This window comes from Berghia stephanieae, chromosome 1, assembly GCF_034508935.2.
Source record: "Berghia stephanieae isolate SIO BIC M18660-M18661 chromosome 1, UCSD_Bste_1.3, whole genome shotgun sequence".
Classification (NCBI taxonomy): Eukaryota; Metazoa; Mollusca; class Gastropoda; order Nudibranchia; family Aeolidiidae; genus Berghia; species Berghia stephanieae.
Genome location: NC_088360.1, coordinates 129,451,720 through 129,473,795, shown reverse-complemented (window position 1 = coordinate 129,473,795; position 22,076 = coordinate 129,451,720). Strand labels below are relative to the sequence as shown.

The 22,076-nt window shown below is 35.1% G+C and overlaps 1 protein-coding gene across 1 annotated transcript; it reads right to left on the bottom strand.

Moving 5' to 3' along the window:
- Positions 1–2,008: 2,008 nt before the first annotated feature.
- On the bottom strand, positions 2,009–21,975 carry LOC144963149 (nucleolar protein 10-like). Its single transcript, XM_078896850.1, has 18 exons — positions 21,746–21,975; positions 16,393–16,438; positions 15,852–15,950; positions 15,435–15,550; positions 14,399–14,535; positions 14,019–14,084; positions 13,683–13,829; positions 13,026–13,107; positions 12,631–12,780; positions 11,147–11,266; positions 10,558–10,636; positions 10,205–10,332; positions 9,275–9,373; positions 8,410–8,493; positions 7,572–7,757; positions 6,090–6,313; positions 5,298–5,397; positions 2,009–2,162 (listed from the first exon to the last, which is right to left on the bottom strand). The coding sequence occupies exons 1-18, from the start codon at positions 21,809–21,811 to the stop codon at positions 2,028–2,030; spliced, it is 2,064 nt and encodes a 687-aa protein (XP_078752976.1). The 5' UTR covers positions 21,812–21,975; the 3' UTR covers positions 2,009–2,027.
- Between the last annotated feature and the right edge of the window lie 101 nt (positions 21,976–22,076).

Here is a 22,076-nt window from a genome sequence, read left to right as displayed (position 1 = left end):
TGCAAATTTTCAAAAGTGGCGTGAAAGGTTATAGTGAAAACCAGCGTTTAATAACCAACTGAAAAGATAAATATAGTACAAAGTGTGGCTCATCAGCTGATGTGTAAACAGATCAAATATATGATGAAAGAAAAGTGTACACATGTGTTCAATTGTCACCTTTGAAAGATTATTAAATAGTCTACACATTTCCTCGTATTCAAAGTCAACTTTCCTCGGTTCCTGTGGTGCAACAATGATAAAGCCAGCAGAAGAGTCAAAATGCCGGAAAGCAATTACAGTGGAACCTCCTGATAACGACATGCCACGGGACCGAGTTTTAATATCGTTATCCGGAGGTGTCGTTATTTAGAGGTTTCCAAGATGGCGGACAAAGTGGGCGTGGTAAGGCCCGCTGGACCAGTTTTTATTAACATTGACAAAACAAGCAAAACATTGTAGTGTATTCCTCTTAGAGGGTTCTTGTGCGTGTGTCTGGATGAGACTTTTAGGTGATCTGAACTGAGCACACTGATAGTGTGCTCCTGGAATCTACATCTGTTCCCTATTTAAACCATTCCCCTTTGTCTAACTTTTTCTTATGTCATTTCAATTGTAAATCTAGAATGTTTTTTACTATCCAATTTTCTTCCTTTTTACTGGCGCTGATATGACATAGATGTGTCACAAGCGCTGTAAAACCCTTCAAAACAAACAAAAACAGGTAATTCGGACGCTGCGAGTTAGATAAAATTCCTCCTCCTCCTCCCACAAAAACACTACTACTACTACTTCTATCACCACATAATATCACATTTTCCAAGATTTTGTGTTTACTTGCTTACACTTACATTTATACCTTGGTTTTTATTAATGCATACCAGCCAAGATTCGTCAAAAAAAGCTGCGTTCTCATTGGTTTCAAAAGCTGCGTTCTCACTGGTTCAAGCAGGAATCGTTTTTATAAACTGAGTACTAATACTCGGTATTGTTAGTATCAGATATCTACGAAAACTGCCGAAAATCGCCAAAATGATGTTATTCGGAGGTTTTATCAAAAAGTGCGTCGTTATTTGGAGGTTTTTTTAACTGATCTTAAATAGAAAAAAATCGGGACCACGGGTCAATGTCGTTATCAGGAGGTTGTCGCTATTCGGAGGTGTCGTAATCGGGAGGTTCCACTGTATTACACATACTAAAAAAACGGAATTTCCGGCATATGCCGGCAAACTTTCACCCATGGCTGTTACTGATAATATTTTGATAAAACATTTAGTGAGTTTTTTACCAACCACACATATTTGTATGATGGGACGAGGTAAAAAGAAACAGTCATTTGCTTTGATTAGATTTGAGGTCACATGGCTTAATAGAGCGTTCAGATTTACAAACAAGATTGGTTTCCATAAACAAGATTGGTTTCCATTCCTGACATATTCAAGATTTGCTCTGACCTTTTTTTCTACTCGGTAGTGAGGTCTGTACACTACTCAAAATCAAAGAAAGTGTTCCTCACAGGGATGTAAATTCTCTTCCCACACATATGTATGTCACTGTAAATGTCTCAATAAATCAACGGTCCCATTTTTTTAAAAACTTCCAATTAATCTTTTTTTTAACGTTTATCCCTTTTTCTATAGCGTGAAACGGACAATAGCAATTGCTTGCTATCCTTTGGATAGGGCACTAGTCTATCACAAAGGACTTTTCGGTAGATCTAACAGACACAGCTACCCATTCACTACTGGGTAGACAGGGGGTTCAGAAAAAAATCTCGACTGCACCCGGGATCAATCTCAGTCCCTTTGCGTGTGAAGCGAGTGCTCTACCAACTGAGCTATCAGGACCCCCATTTTATTTTTACGTTGGCTGGGTGAATTAGTTTGAGGAAAAATTTAATTCGAGGAAGGAAAGAAATGATAACAGAATAAGAAAAAAAAATTGGGACATTCGAATAAGTGTGTTCAAGGAAATCATGCTGGAGGGTATGTGTAATTTACCCCATATCAATTGATACAAAACAGTGAAATGTGTTTGTAGATTTTTTATTAAAACATTTGCCCCATTTTCCCCATCTTCCCTCGTGCTGGTTTGAGTAATCGATTCCCTGATCTTCGAATCTTTTTTCTTTCCTCCATGTGTTCTTTTCTTCTTTCCAGTTCCACTGATCGCTTGTCTTTCTTCTGTAAAAAGGAATTGAAAACAAAAAAAGTGACAAATTAGGGAGCAGGTACTGGTGTATTATATAAATCTGAAAAGGTGTGTACAGATCTTTTCAGATTTTTAAAAAAGAAAAGGAAAGAAATAGCCATATATAATGATGGAAATTGAGATGTGAAAGTAAGGTGCTATTTAATCTTTTTTTTGGAGACAATATGACCATGTACATTGCACCTCCATTACGACGAAGTCAACAGGGCTGGAGGGCAACAGTCAATACAACCGAGGTTTTGTAAAATATAAGCTATCATTTTCGACATTGTAAGTACTTAAGGGGAGGGGCGACACCTGAAACTATTTTCAAGAATAATGATTATATCCAATATCTTTTTATATTGGGACATTGCCTATGACCAATGGATTCGAACCATGTGATTTATTTCGGTGGGCGTGTCCGGTTGCCATGGTGACGGCCGCCATCTTGGATTTTACTCTTCTCTGGGTGCTATTTTAAAAAGTTACTTTCTCAATAAGTTTCCATGGAATTTTCTTGAAATTTGGCATGGTTGTATATTTGTATATTATTTAAAAAAATACAGAGCATTTTTGAAATATTTTAAATAGATTTTTATTTACAAATTTTTAAAAATTATATTTTTTCGGTATGATAAAAATCATGTTTTTTGACATAAAAATGTCAATTTTTCAAAAAATAATAAAGATATTTAAAATTCCTTCTGTATGATTTTAGATAATCACTATAGCTCTAGACATGCAAAGTTTTAAACAAATTGGTTGATAAATGACAAAATAAGATAAAAAATAGTGTTAAAAAATGTCATTTTGAGAAAAACGAGATCAAAGATAACAATGAATGAAAATAATAAGACAAAACGGTACAACCAGCTCAAAACATATCAGCACCGTATGAGGGTCCCCCGTGTTCTTTTTCTGCCTCCCTCTGGGCTTTTTCACGGGTCTGAGCTTTCATTTTGCGTCTTTTTTTTCTCTTTGTGTTGAGCAACCCTTATGCTCTGGTCAAGTCTTTTTGACTCTGCTTGCTGACTCAACATCTGGGAGTGTTCTCCCAGTCCACCGATGCCCAAAGACACTTTCAGGGATGTTATTTCTATTGGACCAAAATTATACTCTGCACCAAACTCAACTTTTTTTAGGGAATGGAAGTATGTTTTATGGCATCTTGACCAAACAGAATTATGAAACCTTTCGTTTGGATTTTGTGTTGTCTTCATCTCACAACACTTCAACAAAGCATATACAGGCTTCAAGTGCTCATGAATTAAATCAAAATTCAAAGGTGTATTTACACGCTGCTTGTGTCAACAGGATACACATGGGCAGCAATATATTTTTTTTATAAAAGCATCTGGAGTCCGGTTCAGGAGGACAATACCTATGTTGAGGGAAGTCATTGGTGTAATAACCGTGGTAAAGACCAGCAAGGATAGCCCATTTCATTTCTTTCCGCTGTGGCATTGCTTGGAATCGCTTTATCATAATACTACTATCACACACCAAATTCCAATCAAAGATTTGTAGTCACGGGTCAACCACGAGCCATCATAACTTTCTTGCTTTCTTGGCTTTTGTAGCAAATAACTGTTGCCAACGTTTGGATTTTTTTGTCACTTTAGGTATATTTATAATAATCCAGTAAAAATTGGAAATATTTAGAGATAATTAACGTGAATACGTGTCAAAATTTGATAAAACAACTGATCAATCGAAAGGTAAACAAATCGTAGTAAAATATAATAGTAAGAGAGGCGAACTTTCACCCTGACTCAACATCCAATCCCTGGCGCGGAGTCGGAGGTCGAGAACAAGGTCATCCAATCAGATCGCACCATTCGTGATCACGTTGTATTTACCTGACAACTTGACCTCTTATCAGCTGTTTGACACACAATCTTTGTTCGCGACTAACAGTTTCTAAACTCCTCCCCTGCCCATATTCTGATATTTATGAGACTGAAACCGTGTCAAATAGACGGGCAAAGAGTAGACTAAACTATCGATATCAAAATTTACAACATCGATATGTATTATAATGCTTTTCAGTCCTATTATTTTCTGTTGAATTCTCACAAAAAATTGAAAAGTTTGGTATTTTCATGTCGACTTCCATGGTTATGAAAGACGATTTACAAACTTTATATTATCCAAATCACCATCTAAGTGCTGAAAATATGTGAAAAAATGATTGTTCTTTGATAATAAATAAAAAACTGAAATTTTATATTTTGACCCAAAAATCGATATTTCAGGTGTCGCCCCTCCCCTTAAAGTTGATAAAAATAAATGGAATACCTCCCCTCCCTGTGCCAAATTGTCATGCAAGCCACAAAATTTGTGGGATTGACTTTAAACCCCTTCTTGAATGCTCATGTTAATTTTTAAGTCAATGGGTTAAGATCATAGCTCCCTAGATCCTAGTGTCTAAGTGCTAAGGTTAAGAAAATCGGGTTATCTCCCCACTTCACGACATCTTTTAAATCACCACTTCCCTCAAGGCCATCGTTTCATAAATATCAACTCCTGAGTACCACAAGTCCAATTCTTCAAAATATGTACTATCCAACCTGACATGCACAAAGAAAGGCATAAAAACATCACATTGCGATTGACTGAAGTGTCACTGCCGCTGGCTCTAAATCATTCCCCACACACACATGCAATGCCCCTACTCCTAACTGTTAGTGTATTATAATGTAAAAACAGTCCAGCAGAAATAAAGCTCACTGAGTTAAAAAAACGACGCAAGATTTTTTAAATGTCAGTTTCTCCCCACTCGACATGCTTCAGTTACTTCGTTATAGCCGAGGTGTACAGTTATGAACTTCATTTAATAGATTTAGTAGTAATGTCAAATAGAGGGAGGAGGGGGAGAAACGTGGATTTTAAAAGTTTTCTTTAATTCTCAGGTGCACTTTACTAATTTTTCAACCAGTTATTGTGAGAAATGTGACTGTTTTTCCCATTGACTCAACTTTACACCAACCACAAGTGGACTTGAACTCGAACCTAAAGGTCACAAACTGAGAATCATACCATTAGACCTCAACCAAACACTTCTTTTGAAAAGAACATCCCTTCCTATTTAAAAATACGTCCTTTAATTAATAAATTAGAAATACCTTCTTTGATGTGAATGTCATCTCTCTGTTTCCCACAGAGCCGATAAATGTGGATTGATCTCGAATTTTAGAAACTTCCAGCCTTTCAGCCAACGATAACCTGTCACAAAAAGAAAATTAATCTTAGGAATTAGGAATGTACACTCAATAAGCTAAATCAAACTATTTCAAACCATTTCAAATTGTTCACAATATTTGTGACATGTTTCTTTTTATTTTATTTTTTTAAATTTTGTTACTAATTACAAAATAAGACCAGGTACCACATTTAAAGATCTGTGTCAGTGCATGACATAATCAGTCGGAAGGTGAAAATTTTGGATTTGCATTTTCTGAAAGAATATGCTCACCAGAGCATTTTAACCTTTATTTGAAGTAAATCTGGTGATTTTTCATAAAGTTATGGTCAGATGTATGGGAAAGGTATCCTGAACTTTTCTCAAATTTCATAATTTTTCAACTTGACTAGCTGTAAAAAATATTTAGAAGTGAAATTAAGCTTTGATATTTCCCGAAGACGTACAAAAAGGGTTGATTTAATCATTTATGACAGGAATTCATTTTTGACAAAAACTGACCTTCTAACTAAACTTGGCAAAATTAGTTCAATCTCAGTTCAAACCTTCCACCATCCGAATGATTATGTCATTCGCTGTAAATATGTGTCCTCCCCACCCAATAAAAAATTAAGAAACATATTAAAAAGCGAGAGGATTATAAAGTCTACTCATGAAACACAAATGCTAACAGGACAAGTTAAATTTCGTTTTATAAGACACAAGCTGAACCTACTTTTCATCCTTCCTCTTGCTTTGATCTGATCTCACACCAATCTGTTCCCCATCCTTGATCTCAAACAATCGAGCTCTCCTTTTCTCTTCCATCTCAGCAGCTCGTTCTTCCCTTATCTTTTGTCTCACGGCTTGCTGGTGTTGCTGTTTCAATTCTCTTGACCAAGTCTGCTCATCATCAGAACTACTTTCATCACTGGGTCGACCCTCAACCTCATCTTCACCCTTTAAAATACAAAATAAGAAAAAGGTAACCAAAATTTAGAAACACACATTTTATGATGAATGGATTCAACTCTCAGCAACCTCCTGTATGCCCATTATGTGATCACCCAAATAAAATAACTTACCTTTAAAATTCAGCAAGCTTCAACACCTCAGACAGCATCCTCACCCTCCATACCCCAGTACAAAAAATGTTCTCTATTGCACAACAAAACAATTTAAAAAGACCTCGACATAGACTATTACATGGTATTAGACCGAAGAGCACCACTCAAATTTTTTTTTGTCCCTCAGGGTTTTACAGCACTTGTGACATTATAAGGTCATTTCAGCACCAGTAAAAAGGAGGATGATATGGAACAAAAGTTGTAGATATGAAGTTAAAATAAAAGCACCATAAAAAAAAAAAATTAGGCACAGACTATTTCACAAACAAATCATCAATGTGCCTATTTTGTCATTACCTAGAAGTCCCATCCAAAGGATCCTGCTATTATGGATACACTCAAATGTTTACAAAGTTCAATATATTCAAAACTAATAACTAGATGATTTCTAGGAGGGAAAAATCATCTCTCCATCTGATTGTCTCCCTCCCAGCTAATGATCCCTGCTAGGACCTGGAAAAAAAACCCGGACAATCTCAATCCAGAACAAAGACGGATAGCAACATGGAAAAGGAAAGCATAAGAAGGATAGAAGTCACAGAGAAAATGACCTCTCCACCCTCCTTTCCAAAGGGAGATCAGCAGACACCACACAGGAACGAAATTTGGCTTGAACAGCACAAGCTAAAAGTCCTCTGTATTAGAAACAACAACATAAACAAATAAACAAATAAACAAATAATTAAATCATCAATGAAATTCTTTCTATTCATTTCTGGAGGGAGTTTATCTTCAGGGCCAATTCCAATATTGATATGACCTAGCTGTCAATCACAGGGCATTATTACAAAGAGGAAAATAGGGAATTATAAAAACCTTGCCATAGAAAAACGAAAATGATGCCAAATCCATTTCACAATCTTCACTCCCCCCACTACTACCCGCTGTTTAAATAAATGAAATGGTAGTAGAGTAATCCGTGAGACTGTCAGTCACTTAACCTTTAAAATTAAATTGGAAATTGCATGCTCAAATGATCATGAGGTTTATAAAGATAAAACTTTTACATTTTCTTGTCTTGGCAAGTATACAAATAACTATAATGTGTAGATTTGTCTCCTTTTCACAATTAATAAAGTAAAACAACTTACTTCAACTTCCTTAAATCTTGCAGAGAGAATACTTTTCTCCTGCCTCTTCTTTCTATCCTTGTCGAGTTTGGCTACAAGAGGATTGAGGAGTTTGTAGTCCGATGACTCTGTATCCACCTGGAAATCAGGATTCTGGAACATGGCGGCAAATCTATCGTCTTTCAGGATTGTCTGGACAGCTCGACTCTGGGAGAGGAGAGTAAAAGAAACATGATGGAGAATGATGGCAATGAAGAGAAACAGTTCTTTAGAAACATTGAGGCCCACGAGGCTGGAGTTAATCCTGGTTTCTATAGCATGAACTGGACAATAGCAATTGCTTGCTACCATCTGGATGGGACGCTACTCTATCACAAAGTATGTTCCATCAGATCTATCAGAACCAGCTACCCAATCCCTATTGGGTGGATGGGGTCAGAAAAAAGTCTCAACTTCACCCTGTGCCCTGCCATGTACAACCGTCAAAATCCTCGATACTGGTGGTTACATAATTGAAATTCAAAAGATGTTTCTTTTTAATCATTTAATCAATGCTTATTATCAAAATAATGAAATGGCAAATAAGCCTAATAAAAATCCTGCCCTCATAACGTAAGCTTTCAACAACTTTACACCTTGCTAATACTTATATCTGAATCTGAATGTTACTCAAATACTGAATTCTGTGAAAAATTAAAATAATAATTTAATGTGCAGACATAAAAAATAATTTACATATCCTAGAAAAGTACATAGTATTTCTAAAATCGATTTTGAAACTTAACAAATAATAGGACCTAGATAGAATCTCAGTGCTTTTTTTTTAAGTGTTGCAAGCGACATTTGTTCATTTTTCTACCTCTGAAGCATTCGAGTCCACTTTGTTAGCGTCGTCCTCCTCCATCAGCTTTGCAGCCAAATCTCTGTTGACGGGTGGCAGTTTCTAAGAGAAAAAAGTTGAATATGTTAAAAAAAATTTTTCTCCTTTAATCATCACCATTTTTAAAAACATATTTCAAGGTAAAACTATTCGGTGCAATTATAGCAGGCATTAATAACAATGCAATCCTTTATATCAAGGATATATATATATATTTATTTTTTTCCTTTTTTTAAAATATTTAATTTAGAAAAATTGTTTACCAAGAAGCTTGGATATGTCAAAAAACGTCAGAATAGACTTCATATGTATTCAGGGCAAATATATGATTTCAGTGTTTATCTCATTATCAGAGCATACACATCCAATCAAGTAATTAACCCACACTAATACTAATAATAGACACGCTCCAACTTCGCTGAGAAGGGTGTATCACTTGAAAATTCATAAAAGTATGCCATATTTCCATTAAAATAAAGGTATTTCTAGTGGGGACAGTGTTGTCATTTTTGTTACAAATTTGTGACCCACTGTCTCAAAATAGTTTTATGCTAGGATGGATCAGGCCCAATTAAGTGTATTATGAATCAAGATAAGAAATTCTGATTTTTTTTTTTTTTGCTGGTGAAAAATGGTATTAACCAATTAAGTTCCCATTGTGCAGCTGTAAACTGAATTGCAAGCACTTAGTTTCATCCAATCATAATACCGCTTCAGGACAATTGGTAGCATTTGTGATAAAATGAAACCCAATTGGTAATACCCAGTGTGAGGCTAATATTAAAACTGTTGTGATAAGAATATTACACTATGTTATACTAAACAACACTAAACTATATTATACCTTTAATTTCACACGATTCTGTCTTTCTGCCTCAATCTTCTCCCTTATCTTTTCTTTCCTGTATTTCTCAAATGCAAATGGATCTGCAACAGACTTGGCCTGAAAATAGACATATGATAATACTTCAGTAACATTTCATGTTTTGCTATAGTAATTTCTAAAAAAAAAAAAAATCATTGTTCCTCAATGGAATACTAAATCTCTTTGTATGACTATGTGGTATTGTGGTATGACAATTGCCTTTGGAGCAGAAGGTCCAGGGTTTGAGTCCCACTCTGAATGGTGCATAGTTGAGTCCTTGGAAAAGGCTCTTAACTAACCGTTAACAGCAGTGAAGAAGTATTCTCTCAGATTGGCACAGAACCAATTGATATCAAAGTGATCAAAACAACACAAATTAGATTTCTTGATCACTTTAACAGAAAGAACTGTATGCATAATAGAGCCCTAGCAGGAAAAATGAAAGAGAGAAGTCGTAGGAGACAAAGAATGACAAATGTAAAAAGTCTCAATATGTTGATGTCATGTGCGTGAAGAACAGCTGATGGCAGAGAGGATTTGAGTTGTTTACTTTTCCTACAGAAAGATATCAGAAATAAGATATTATACATTACGAAATGTACTTCATTTCTCGAGTTCAAAATGCTATAACTATTGTATCTTTTTTGATCCTGTGATACATAACAGAGAGGATTGGAGAGACATGATGGCCGATGTTTTAATTACACCTGGCAATTGATTGATATATAAAAAGCTAAAACATTTTAAGTTAGAGGTGCCTAAATGAGCCATTTGACTGGAGAGAAAGATAAAACGAGTGAATGTGACTCATATAAATAGACAAAACAAAGTATTGTCCCCTTTTATATATGAATAACATATGAGTAACTCACTTATTATCCTCTTTCTCCCTCTTCCACCCCAAAATACCTTGTGATAAAGCCTCATGTCCACGAAGTACCCATGCATTACAGCCTTCAGCAGGTTGGAGCCTATCAAATGAGTTAGGCCCAGTTCGTCTAGCTCAGATCTTGTTACAAATTTGTAGTCATCATAAACTGAAACAAAATGTACATAGAAGGTTTAATCTTCAAAGAGAATTGCATTTTCCCCCCTTTTTTTTCATTAAAAACCTAATTTCATGAAGTGATTGAGTAGCAAATCATAATACCTAAACTCTTTTCATATTCTTTCCCAATTTGTTATTTTTAAATGTATGAATTATGAGGGATTTACTCAAAAATAGCCACAACAGAGTGATACAAGCAAAGAATTGCCCATACCTGATGATTCTGTCTTCTCTTCAAGCTCTTCTGTGATGCTGTCAAGGGTAATACACCACCTGGGGGCTGGACCAAGGGTCTGGTGAAGTAAACATTAAAGATTACATTACAAATAGAAATGATGATAAAATGGATTCTTGTTTTTATAAGCTAAAAAAAAAAAAAGAGAGAGAGAGAGAGAGAGAGAGAGAGAGAGAGAGAGAGAGAGAGAGAGAGAGAGAGAGAGAGAGAGAGAGAGAGAGAGAGAGAGAGAGAGAGAAGGTGGGGGTTATGAGCAGGAGATGAAATTTAAACTGAAAAATATGTAATTTTGTTTCTCTCGCGAGATTATCTGCATATTTTGTCTACCCCCTAACAAAACCAAGAGGCTGAAACAGGATTAAGCAAGTATGTTAAGTATAACAATTCAACCTATTATCAGAAACAACAAAACACTGTAAGAATGAAAGGTGGCCTCGGCCATGTGACAAGTGCTTTCAATCAAGAGCTTTTTATTTTTAACAAACACACACACACACAAAATTTAAAAGAAAAAATAAAATAAATATACAGAATAATAATAAATCATGTTTCATGTAAAATAACTTACAGGCACAAAGTAGGTGAGAATTTTGGGTGCCTCATTGGCCATGAACATCAATCCCGAGTCTGGTACAACACACAACTGATTCAATGACACTCCTGGTTCTATAGATGTCAAATGTTTGCCCTTGTGGATAGATTTGAATATAAATGAATAAAGATAAAAATGATCTGTAGCTCCAAGCATCAAGGATGGATGCCACCGCTATGTAACAAATTATCCATGTTTATCCCACCGTGCCCCCCCCCCCCCCTCCCTCCCCCCAAACTCAATCATATCTTTCCACATATTAAAAACTTAAATAAGACACATCTTCTACAGTTTCATACAATCATGTGCTGATATCAACTTCAGAGTTGACACCAATTTGTTGTTTGCTACTTGGACTCGGTTGAATTACTTTGTTCTATTTACAATGAGGGCATTGGTAGGGCCAAGGTCAGAGGCTAGTTTCAGTTCATAGCTCATAATTTCTATAACTCGCCTGTAACAAATAGGTCCACCTTTTTGACTCAATGTTCTAGGCCCACATTGCACTTAATATGGATAATACGGTTTATAACTTTTACATTATCATTTGAGCTTGAGTCAGAAACTGGACCTGTACAGCATGTTGCAATTTTCTTATAGATGACGGTAGTTAATTGTCCATTATCTTTTTTTTTTTTTGTTTGTTTGTTGCTTTAGGTCTCTTCCAACACAATTGAGGTTATATGAGAGACCGCTGAAACAAAAAAACAAGCAATCTAACAAAAATAGTACAAATGTCAATCAAAATCATAACCTAAAGATATCATAAGCTAAATTATAAATAACCAAGAACAAACAGGCAGAAGATTTACAGGAAAAAAAATATCCCCTGTCAAAAATACAATCACAAACCAAAGAAGCAGGATAGGCTAGTAAAGAGAAGAAGAAACGACATCACTATCGGATCGTACACCCATGCGAACATCATAGGTATATGATTCAAGGGTGATGCTCCCATCCAACCACCCGCTCCATTATCTTTCAATTTGGTTTAATTTCACCAATGTTATAATCATAAGTTATGATACTTTGCTTAAGAACGTTAAAGAGATCAAAATTAAACAATTTACTTATCTTTTCAGTTTTGTATGATTACTTCATTTGATCATTTGTCAGTATTAATAAAAAAAATCAAATAAACAGTAGAGCCACTAACAAATGACATATAAATATTTTGAACATGTGATTGAAAAACAAAAAACTAGTCCTTCACAGCCATTGAGTTTACTCCAGTTTCAATTGCGTTAAACAGACAATAGCAATTGCATGTTACCCTTTGTCTATATCAAAATATTTTCCACCAAATCGAAAACAGACCCAACTACCCAACCACTGCTGGGTCGACAGGAATGGGGTTTAGAAAATACAGATCTCAACTGGGATTGATTTCAGTCCCTTTGCATGTGAATCGAGTGCTCCACCAACTGAGCAATTAGGACTCTCATGTGATTGAACCTTACCGTATTTCTGTTCCACATCTTTAGAATTTTGCTGTCCATTGACATGACAAGGTCTTGTGAATCTTGAAATTCGATGGATTTGATAGGAAGTTCATAGTTGTGATCCTTCATATAAAAAGGTTTTCTGGCTCTCAAATCGTATAACAATACCTGCAAATCAAAATAGAGAAGAATAAATTTTAATAAATAAATAATGTCAGTTTTTTTGGGGGTTTTTTGTAAAAAGAAGAAGCAGTAGGAGTAGAAAAAGTATAAAGTTGACAAGGAGGAGAAGAGGTAAAGTTTTTATCTGACTCCCAGTACACTGATCAAGAGATAGGACAGACTTTATTACACGTATTAAAAAAGAAAACATAGCAATTATTTTAAAACAATCGTAATAAATGACAACTTACATGACCTGTGCTTGTCCCCAACCCAACAGTCAATCCATCATTTCTAAACTTCATTGCAGTTATCTCAGGAATAGTATTTGTGCTGAAATGACATTGAAGTAAGTATGATGGTGGTGATTACGACGACGATGATGATGATGGTGATAATGATAATGAAGGTGCTTACAACTACAATAAATACAGTTCATTCATGAAAACTGGTAGATTGACAAGATAGAAGTCATATATCAATAATATTTTTCTATTCTTAATTTGCAACTCTGTTTGACAATTTAAAATTATTTTCAATAATCTGCCAGAAAACAAATATACATATTGATAAAATAACTTTAAATAAACATGCTGAATAAAATGAAAATATATTTTGCATAAAATGTGTTTAATGCTCAGAACTTGCTTTTATTAAAAAGGGAGATCCTGTAGCTAATAAATTTCCAAATATATCAACAGTTGTTTGAATTTGATTAAAATTTCTAACAGTAGGAGTCTAATGAACACAGCAGTTCAACAAGGATGAGACATTATATAAATGTCGGTTAACTGTAAATTCCAAATATGTCAACAGAAGCATCAATTTGATTTAAATCTTCAACAGTATGAGTCAAACAAATATCACAATACGACAGAGAAAGGACATTATACTACAAATCTGCTTACTCTAAATCCTGAATGAAATTACTAGCAGCGACATCTAGGATTCCACATCGTGTCTTGTCTCTGGGATCCCAACACTCCAAGTGGCCCAAGACGGAACCGGCACCAAACAAATAATTGACAGGGTTAAACTCACAACAGTTGAAGTCCCTGGTGTAAAGACAGAACACATGAATGATGACCACATGTAATGAACACGAAATACACTAAATAAATCTAACATTACCAAATTAATAAATTCCTGTATTTTAGTTTTGTAGCCTTCATTAAATTTGGTTGGTTCATTGAAAATGAAAAAAAAAAAAAAGTCCAAGTAAAAAGGAAATATGTATGCCTTACGTTCCAGATGTCTGTAGTGGCTTCATAAATCTGCCCTTCTCTAAATTGAGCCGATAAATCTCTGAACTGAAAAGGAATAAAAAGAAAAGCAATTAAATAATGATAATAATAAGAATAAAAATAAGAATAATAATAATATACTTCCATGAAGCTGTGTTTTAAGTAAGGCTCTTTACAACATATCAGATAAGTACAATTTAATGTGACACATGAGCAAATATTACAAAGTACAACAAAAGAGACACAGCCCTTACATTTAACCTAAGCTAAATTTTGCAAAATACTAGAATAAACATTTTTTGTCTCTAGTATTTTGTCATTTAGAAATCTACATTGTCAATTGTGATGTTAAAGGATAAATAATAATGAACCAACAATACCTGTGAGCAGCAAAATACACTTCACAAGATGGAGGATAATAAGCCAAGTCTCTGCCAAATTTAGGTATCCTTAACCGCATCAATCGACCAGACTGGTTGTGAAATTCAACATAGCGATCACAGTGCAAAAAGCAAACCTGTATTGAAACAAAAAAATAATTTTTGTCTTAGTTTCTCTCTGTACAAAAAAAAAAAAATTAATCAATTAATCAATAAAAAATAAAAAGCAGTTAAAAAAACATATTCATTCAGGCCCGTAAGGCCCATGAAACTGGATTTTATCCCAGTTTCATTGATGCTTAATGAACAGTAACAATTAGTGTTTGCTTCCCTGGAGACAGGATGCTTCCCCCTTCTTAGTTTTTCTGCAAAGTGATTTCTGCCATTTTTTAAAAGACCAAATTATCCAATCCCTGCTGGATGCACGAGGAGATCAGAAAAAATCTAGACTATACCATGGAATGATACCGATTCCTTTGCTTGCGAGGCAAAAAATCAGCCAACCGAACTATTGGAAACCCATAGTAAAGATAATACAAAGAAATAAATGCTTGACCTGCCTACTTCAACAAAAATTTTGTTGAACTACAAATTTTGGACTCCAACCTAAGAACTATATAAAGATCTTAAATTCAATAAAACGTTTTGAAAACAAACCTATGATGCCAGAGCCAGTTTTCAGTTAAAGCATTATCTTAACGTCAAATTTGTAATTTTTAGGGGTAGTTATAATGTCTACTATGATATTACCTCTGAAAACTATGAATTTTTCCAATTTCAAATTGGCAAGTCTGCATTATCCCTTTCATATTTAATAAGATGCTCACTTATGTTTACACCATTACATAATTCATTGCCCCAATTAAAATTTTCATAACTTGATATGCCATAAAAACCTAAACCATTAGTGCTAAAAACATTTTAAAGCTGTAATGAATTTTAAAAACATGACTCAAAATGCACTATCATGAAATAGCGGTGACTTCCTTTATCAAATACTCTGAAATATACCGTAATCATTTCTTTCATGACTTACCTTGCTGTAATCTTCTGCCATGAGTTCGAAGTTGACAATATCTGAATCCAAGCCACGGTCAAATTTCATACAAAGCTGATGTACATCATAGCAACGGAACTTTGGCTTGTATGTACCTACAAATTGGAAATTAAAAAAAAATTATTATTTTTTTAAAAATCAAGCAATCATTTTGAATAAACGTTTCATTTTTTTAAAAAGGTCTTTTTAAATCATAAGGACCACCCAAAGATGTGGAGTTTGTTGACATTTATCAAATTCAAATGTGATTATGTAGGATGGCTTAAACAACAATGGTGATTATGATTGTGATGAGGACAATAATAACTTTAAATGATACAAAAACGAAAAATGATGTTTTAAAATATTACTTACAGTTGCAGTGATTTTACTAACAAACTAACAAGTATTACTTACCAGCAGCACAAATATATTGCCCGTCAGGAGACATTTTAACACAATAACTAACACCTGGCATTTCAAAATCTTGTATTAACTCAATTCTTCGACGGTAGGCTGTGAATGAAAAATACAGTTAGACAACCTCATCATTTCCACAAATAATACAACACTTGTGAACAATAAACATCACACGCTGCATAATAATAACCCAACACCTCTTCATCAAACTGCCTGGTACAGTGACAAATTATATATTGGAAATTCAAAAAATGCACATTCCTTGAATAAATATTCATGAGTCTGAAAGAGTCTATAAAATTACATTAAGAAACCTACTCCATAAAATAATATACAATCACTTCATTTGTTTTCCCATTATTGAGATAAAATATATGACATATTATATAATTTTTCTCATATCTGATAAATACTTATTATACAAATTGCATGAATTAAATTTAAATTACATTTTGATTCTTTAATAGATGTGAATATTTTACTTTATTAAATTTAAATTTATATTTCTAAACCAATGTCAAAGAAATAAGTCTCTTACCATCATCTTTGTTTTTTGCTTTTCCTTTAATTCCATCTGACAGTGCCTGAAAATGAAAATGAAATAAAACGGATCAAGTCAATCATCAATGCAGATGCAAAAGTCAACTGGTACAAGACACGCCCAAGCTTCAATATAAGTGACTCAATAAAACTTTTAAATCGAAAAGACCAGGTCACAATTATTAAACTATGATCAGGACACAATCGCCTAAAACACCACATGCACAAGATTTTCAAAATAGGAGAAACAGGCGTGTGTGATTGTAGTTAAGGAGAAGAAGATGCCTACAATATACTCCAGACCTACCCAATGTCTGCAACACCAAGAGAGGATTTTTAGCCTATTACCACTCCTCTACAATAAACTATATGGACCGCTGACTGAGCTTAGGAAGGCAATAGCATCCCTTCACTAACTAGACATTCAAACATGAAGACAATATAAGGAGGAACGAAGAAGAGGAAGGTCGAAGAAAAATGATAAAGAGAACACCAGTGCCTGAATCATAAATTTGGTGGTATTAATTAAATCATAATTCAACAGAGAAGAGAATACCCCCACGGCTGTCTTGGAAATTGACCCAAACCGACAGGAAAAGGCAATCCAAAGCTTTAATAAAAAATTAGATTTACTGAATGCCCCGAAAAGGATTGATACTGATGAAGATGATGACATTGCTGGCTTTTTTGTCCTTTGATCTGAAGTTCAGTTAAGGTGGTCTGCTTCTGCAAATCAGGAGTAGTCTAGTAAATTTGGTTTACAGGCAATGAATTCAAACAGGCCAGCACCTTCTAGGTTTTGCATGACAAAGTTGCAATGGGTCTTAATTTCTGCCACTGCATAGTTTACAATTTATATGATTTTTTTAAAAATGTTCATCTATATTATGTAAGGTCCTTAATTCTTTTTATAAAGTTGCTTTTTCAGTCTAGCTTGTTCGTAGTCCTTGAAAAAAATAAACATCCAAATTGTTTCACAAGTGCACACCACTAATGATTGCGTAAAATGACATCTTTTTCCATTCCTCCGACCTTTTTCATTTATTGTTATGGATTGAATCCCAAACAGAACAACTATAGCCCAGAATTGATTTAACCAGAGGTTTTTTGTTGTTTTTGTTTTTTTTTCATTTTATTTTATTGCCATCGTACAGCCTGGTGTATTACATTTGAATGGAAAACCTGGAACAGTAATCAGGGGTGAGAATGACTGGTCACAAAAATGGAGGAAATTTTTCTGCATGTAGGCCATGACCCATCCATGTGACTATAACCTATAAATTTGAATTTTATAAAAATTTACTGAGATGCAATCAAAAATGTGTCTCACAGCAATTTCTGACACCACCAGGAGGAATTTCAAAAGCTTAAAATGCAATTACAACATATGGTGTCTGTTGTAGTGGTAGGGATGATGATGTGGTGGTGGTGGTTGTAATAGTAGTGGTGGTAGGGATAATGATGTGGTGGTGGTTGTAGTAGTGTGGTAAAAAGGATAATATGGTGTAGTGGTGATGGTTGTAGTAGTAGTGGTGATAGGAATGATGATATCGTGGTAGGGATGATGATGTGGTGGTGATTGATTTTATTCCTTTTTGAACACCGACTTAATTTTTTTTAAAACAAAAAAGACTTTATTTGTAGTGTCAAAGACAAACCTACACGCTCTGCTAGATGTGGCTGTATTCACTGCCTGCTTACTGTGCCACAGAAGAGAGAGAGAGGGCTGCGGTCGTCGAACGCAAGAGTATTTAGTCAACTAGCATGCACAGTGTGTGTCGGACTGTTTCTCTTTATTTTGCCACCGACACACACACACATTTCTCCGGCTCTCTCTTTTCCTTCCAATGGATTCTTTGGTTCAATCTAAAAGTCGACCGAAAAGGCACGAAATAAAACTCTTTTAATTCCTTTTTTTGTTGGTTCTGTTTTTTGACGTTACGAATTTTATTTTTACTTTCAATTATGAATATCATAGTAAGAAGAGCTTCGAAAGAGAATGGGAGATCCGTTTTTATACTCATAGTGACGTCACAAACTCACAGGCAGAAATAACAAACAACAGTAGGCACTTTGATAACTCCAGTCCAGTGGCCGCCAATAGGCTCACTGTAAGGTGAAACTCGTTTTTTGGAACTTTATTTTTGGCCCTTGACTGTTTTGGACACCATGGCGTTATTTGTGAACCTATGTGACTAATTTTGGTATCATTTTAAAGGGCACAAAACAAGCTTTCTAATGGTGTTTTTCATTCTTAATTCCTGAAAGTATTTCTCAATAAGCTAATGAAATATAAATTTATCAATTTTTGAATTATAAGAACTTTTTAAATTATGGATACATTTTAATTGGGATCAGCGAAAATGTTGCAATTAACCGAAGTTGAGTTTTCTGTCCACAATTGCAACATTTTACACAAATATGGTAAACTCAGACCAGTTGTTGTAAACATTGTTCTTAGTCCACCACAAAATGAGCAATTTGATTGGAATAAAAAAAATATGGCAGCCCTGTATAGATTTTGACAAGCAAAAACAGCTTTGAGGCAAGAAATTTTAAGATTGGATTCACTTTCACTTTTTTCTCTCGACATCTGTAAAAATCCAAGAGATTAGCCGTGATGAGAGACATTAAGCTCAAACCAAATCCATTGATCACAATACACAGTTGTCAATCACAAAACAAAGAATATCATCGCTCAGTCCCTCCTCACAACTGTTATCATCTACCTGTTGTCTAAACCAAGCCCAGCCCACCCGTCTCATATCTAATGGTCACGGATGACCGCACAAACATGAACTGCAAAGCCCTGCCCTCTTTTGTCTGTAATATAGTGGTGACATACAACTGTAGCATTAAACCCCACCAACTCTCGATTCTTCAACGCGTCATGATCTAATCATTATGAAATCTAATGATGAGATTTTGTTTGATTGATTCCTTGAATTTGTCTCCTTTAGAGGTCGAAAATTTGTTGCGATTAACCGAAGTTTGTTGCAATTAACCAGTGACTTTTATATAGAATTAATTCCGTTTCTTGGGAAATGTTGCGATTAACCGAAAATTGCAATTTACCAAGTTGCGATTATCCGGAGTGGACTGTACTTCATACATCGATAGACAATTAATTGAAGAACATCTCTGCCAAATTTCATAAAAATTGATACACTCGCTCATTATTTTATTTTACCTGCCATCAACCCCACTTTTTTGGACAAAAACCTCATATTTTTTTCCATTTTCATTTATCCTAAATTTTTTCCATACTTTTCATACATGAAAATGATTTATATGAAAATAAAGCTTATTTTCTGACCTTTAAAATGATACCTAACACTTGCCATTTATTTTTTCATTGAAACAAAATTACTGAAAACAATAAGTGGGCCAGGTTGACTGCAAAACTCAAAATTTCCCGATAGCCGCGAGATGCTAGTTTTGAGGCAGCAATGAGATCACAGATTCTCTCTACAAAATTTACAAAAAATTTCAACAGAAGAATATAAATAACTCTGGAACCGTAAGTAGTAGAGAAACCAATAAGGTATCAAATTTTATGTTTTTTCAAGTCCCATCCCTCTGACTGGGTCAAATTAAGATATTTTGAATTTGAAAATGTTATTAAAGTGCCTAAACAACAGTAGTGAATGGAACTCACAGTCACAGTCAGTCACAGGGACACCCAGCAGTCAACAGGTTACCCAACATGAAAACAATTCACAACAACTAGAGAGGTGGGCCTTTGGCCTACCAACCTCCGCTGCATGTCCAACTCGCCTTGAGCATGCATTCACGTAAAATATAAAGATTTTTTTTAAAAACCTACCTCTGTTTCAAAAACTAGCATCTTTCACCTTTCTAAGAAACATTTTGATTTTCAGAACTTTAGTTCGTTAAAAAATACCGGCCAATCTGACCCGTTGAGTCGAATGAAAACGAAATTTTGTTGTTTACACGGTTCAAAGGAAATGCCGTAAATAAGCTTTCATGGACATCCTGTGTTGTTTTTACAGTGTCACGTGACCGTTTTGAGAAATTTGTCGTCTGCTACAAATAATTAGACCGGTAGGGGTAGATATTTTCGTTGGAGCAGAGAAAAAGTGAGTATTATTTCTTGGACTTGTAGAGAGGCCTAGGGTCCACCAGCAGTCAAGTTTATTGAATAAAAGAAAAAAGGCCTTTTTACTGCACTAATGCACCAAATTGCATACCTATCTATGGACACTTTGTTCCGTATCATTTTCCCAATAAACTTTTTTAAAACCTGGGGCCAGGGTTGCTAGTTTGGCCTCCTGGTGGCCAAATTTGAGAAATTTGGCCTTTTCCCAAGCCATTTGGCCTCCCAAAATTTGGTTTGGCCACTTGGCCTCCTGTAACCAACTTTTTGGCTTCCTCTGACTTTCCCCGTTATATCGTTTTACTCTGGTACCGGTAAAACTTATTTTATTTGGCAATCTAAATATCTAAATGCAACACGTGCTAACGCCACAGATTGCATTTGCTAATGCTTCTATATATACGAATTTTCCTTATCCTATCTAAATTGTTTAACAAATCTAAAGAGTTTTCGCGAGGCTAAGGTGGGTTTGGTGGTATTTGGGCTCCTGCCGAGGAATCTGGCCTCTTGCTATAGCTAGTTTGGTCTCTTATTCAAAAATGATCTGGCAACCCTGCCTGGCTAGGCGGTACCTTGATAACAGAAACGATACCCACACGATTTCGCGAGGAATTAATCATGAAAACAATTAGGATATAATTTCAACACAACTTTTGAAATTCATCAAGGATTGTCCATTACCGAATGTTTTTTGATAGAAAACAAATGCATCTTCAAATCTAAACTGCTTTTGACGGTAAGCGGTAAGTTTTTTATTTATTTTTCGGTCCAAACGAATGATTTATCCTGGTATAGAAGCTAAGTATTGGTAACACCGGCCCACCTCTCTAGGTCAATAGCCAAACACCAAGAAACAGGAACAAACTGAAAATAAAATAAGTACGTTCCCACAAATGCCCCTTCTCATAGCATGTCCTTCCACATTGTCATATTTTGTATATGTAGTGTACCCCCGCTCCCTACGTTCTACGCCTATCCTCTCTCTTTCACTTTCTCTGAACGATACGGTCCGTACGGTCGAAAAATCACTTCGTATGGAAAGTAAAAGAAGCCTTTTAAAAATCTCGACAGCACCAGGAACCCATACTGGCAGTATTTTACTAAGCCATCCAACTTTTACTTTAGGCTTAGGACCGGGACGCAGAAGAAGGGAGCCCCCGGACTCGGACCACTGACTCACTGACCACCATTTCATTATCTTCTTATCTTATCTAATATCTAGAAAAAAACTTACCTCCGGCTGTGACTTTCCACCACTGAGTTTATATATTTTGACATTGTTGACATTTGATACTTCCATCCTCTGTCTCTTAATATATAAATAAAACAAGAAAAAGACCTTTGAGTTATGACAATTTGTGTCTGAAAACAAAGTAGGCTAATGCATGCTTCATGTTTCGTTCAATGTTTTGGTCTTGGGTGTCGAGAAAAACTTGTTCAAAAGAGTAACTTCCCTGTAAACTTACGGTCCAATGAAAAAATTTAGTCCCAACAAATTATTGAAAGCTATTTCACTTATTCAAAGAACAAAACCCTCAAGAAAAGTGTTAAAAGATGCTGATAGT

Coding starts and splice junctions, on each gene's coding strand:
- LOC144963149 (XM_078896850.1), bottom strand. CDS start 21,811: ATGGAAGTATCAAATGTCAACAATGTCAAAATATATAAACTCAGTGGT. Junction 12,781..13,025: donor TGGGGACAAGCACAGGTCAT/GTAAGTTGTCAT, acceptor TTTGATTTGCAG/GTATTGTTATACGATTTGAG. Junction 10,637..11,146: donor TTCTCACCTACTTTGTGCCT/GTAAGTTATTTT, acceptor TTACTTCACCAG/ACCCTTGGTCCAGCCCCCAG.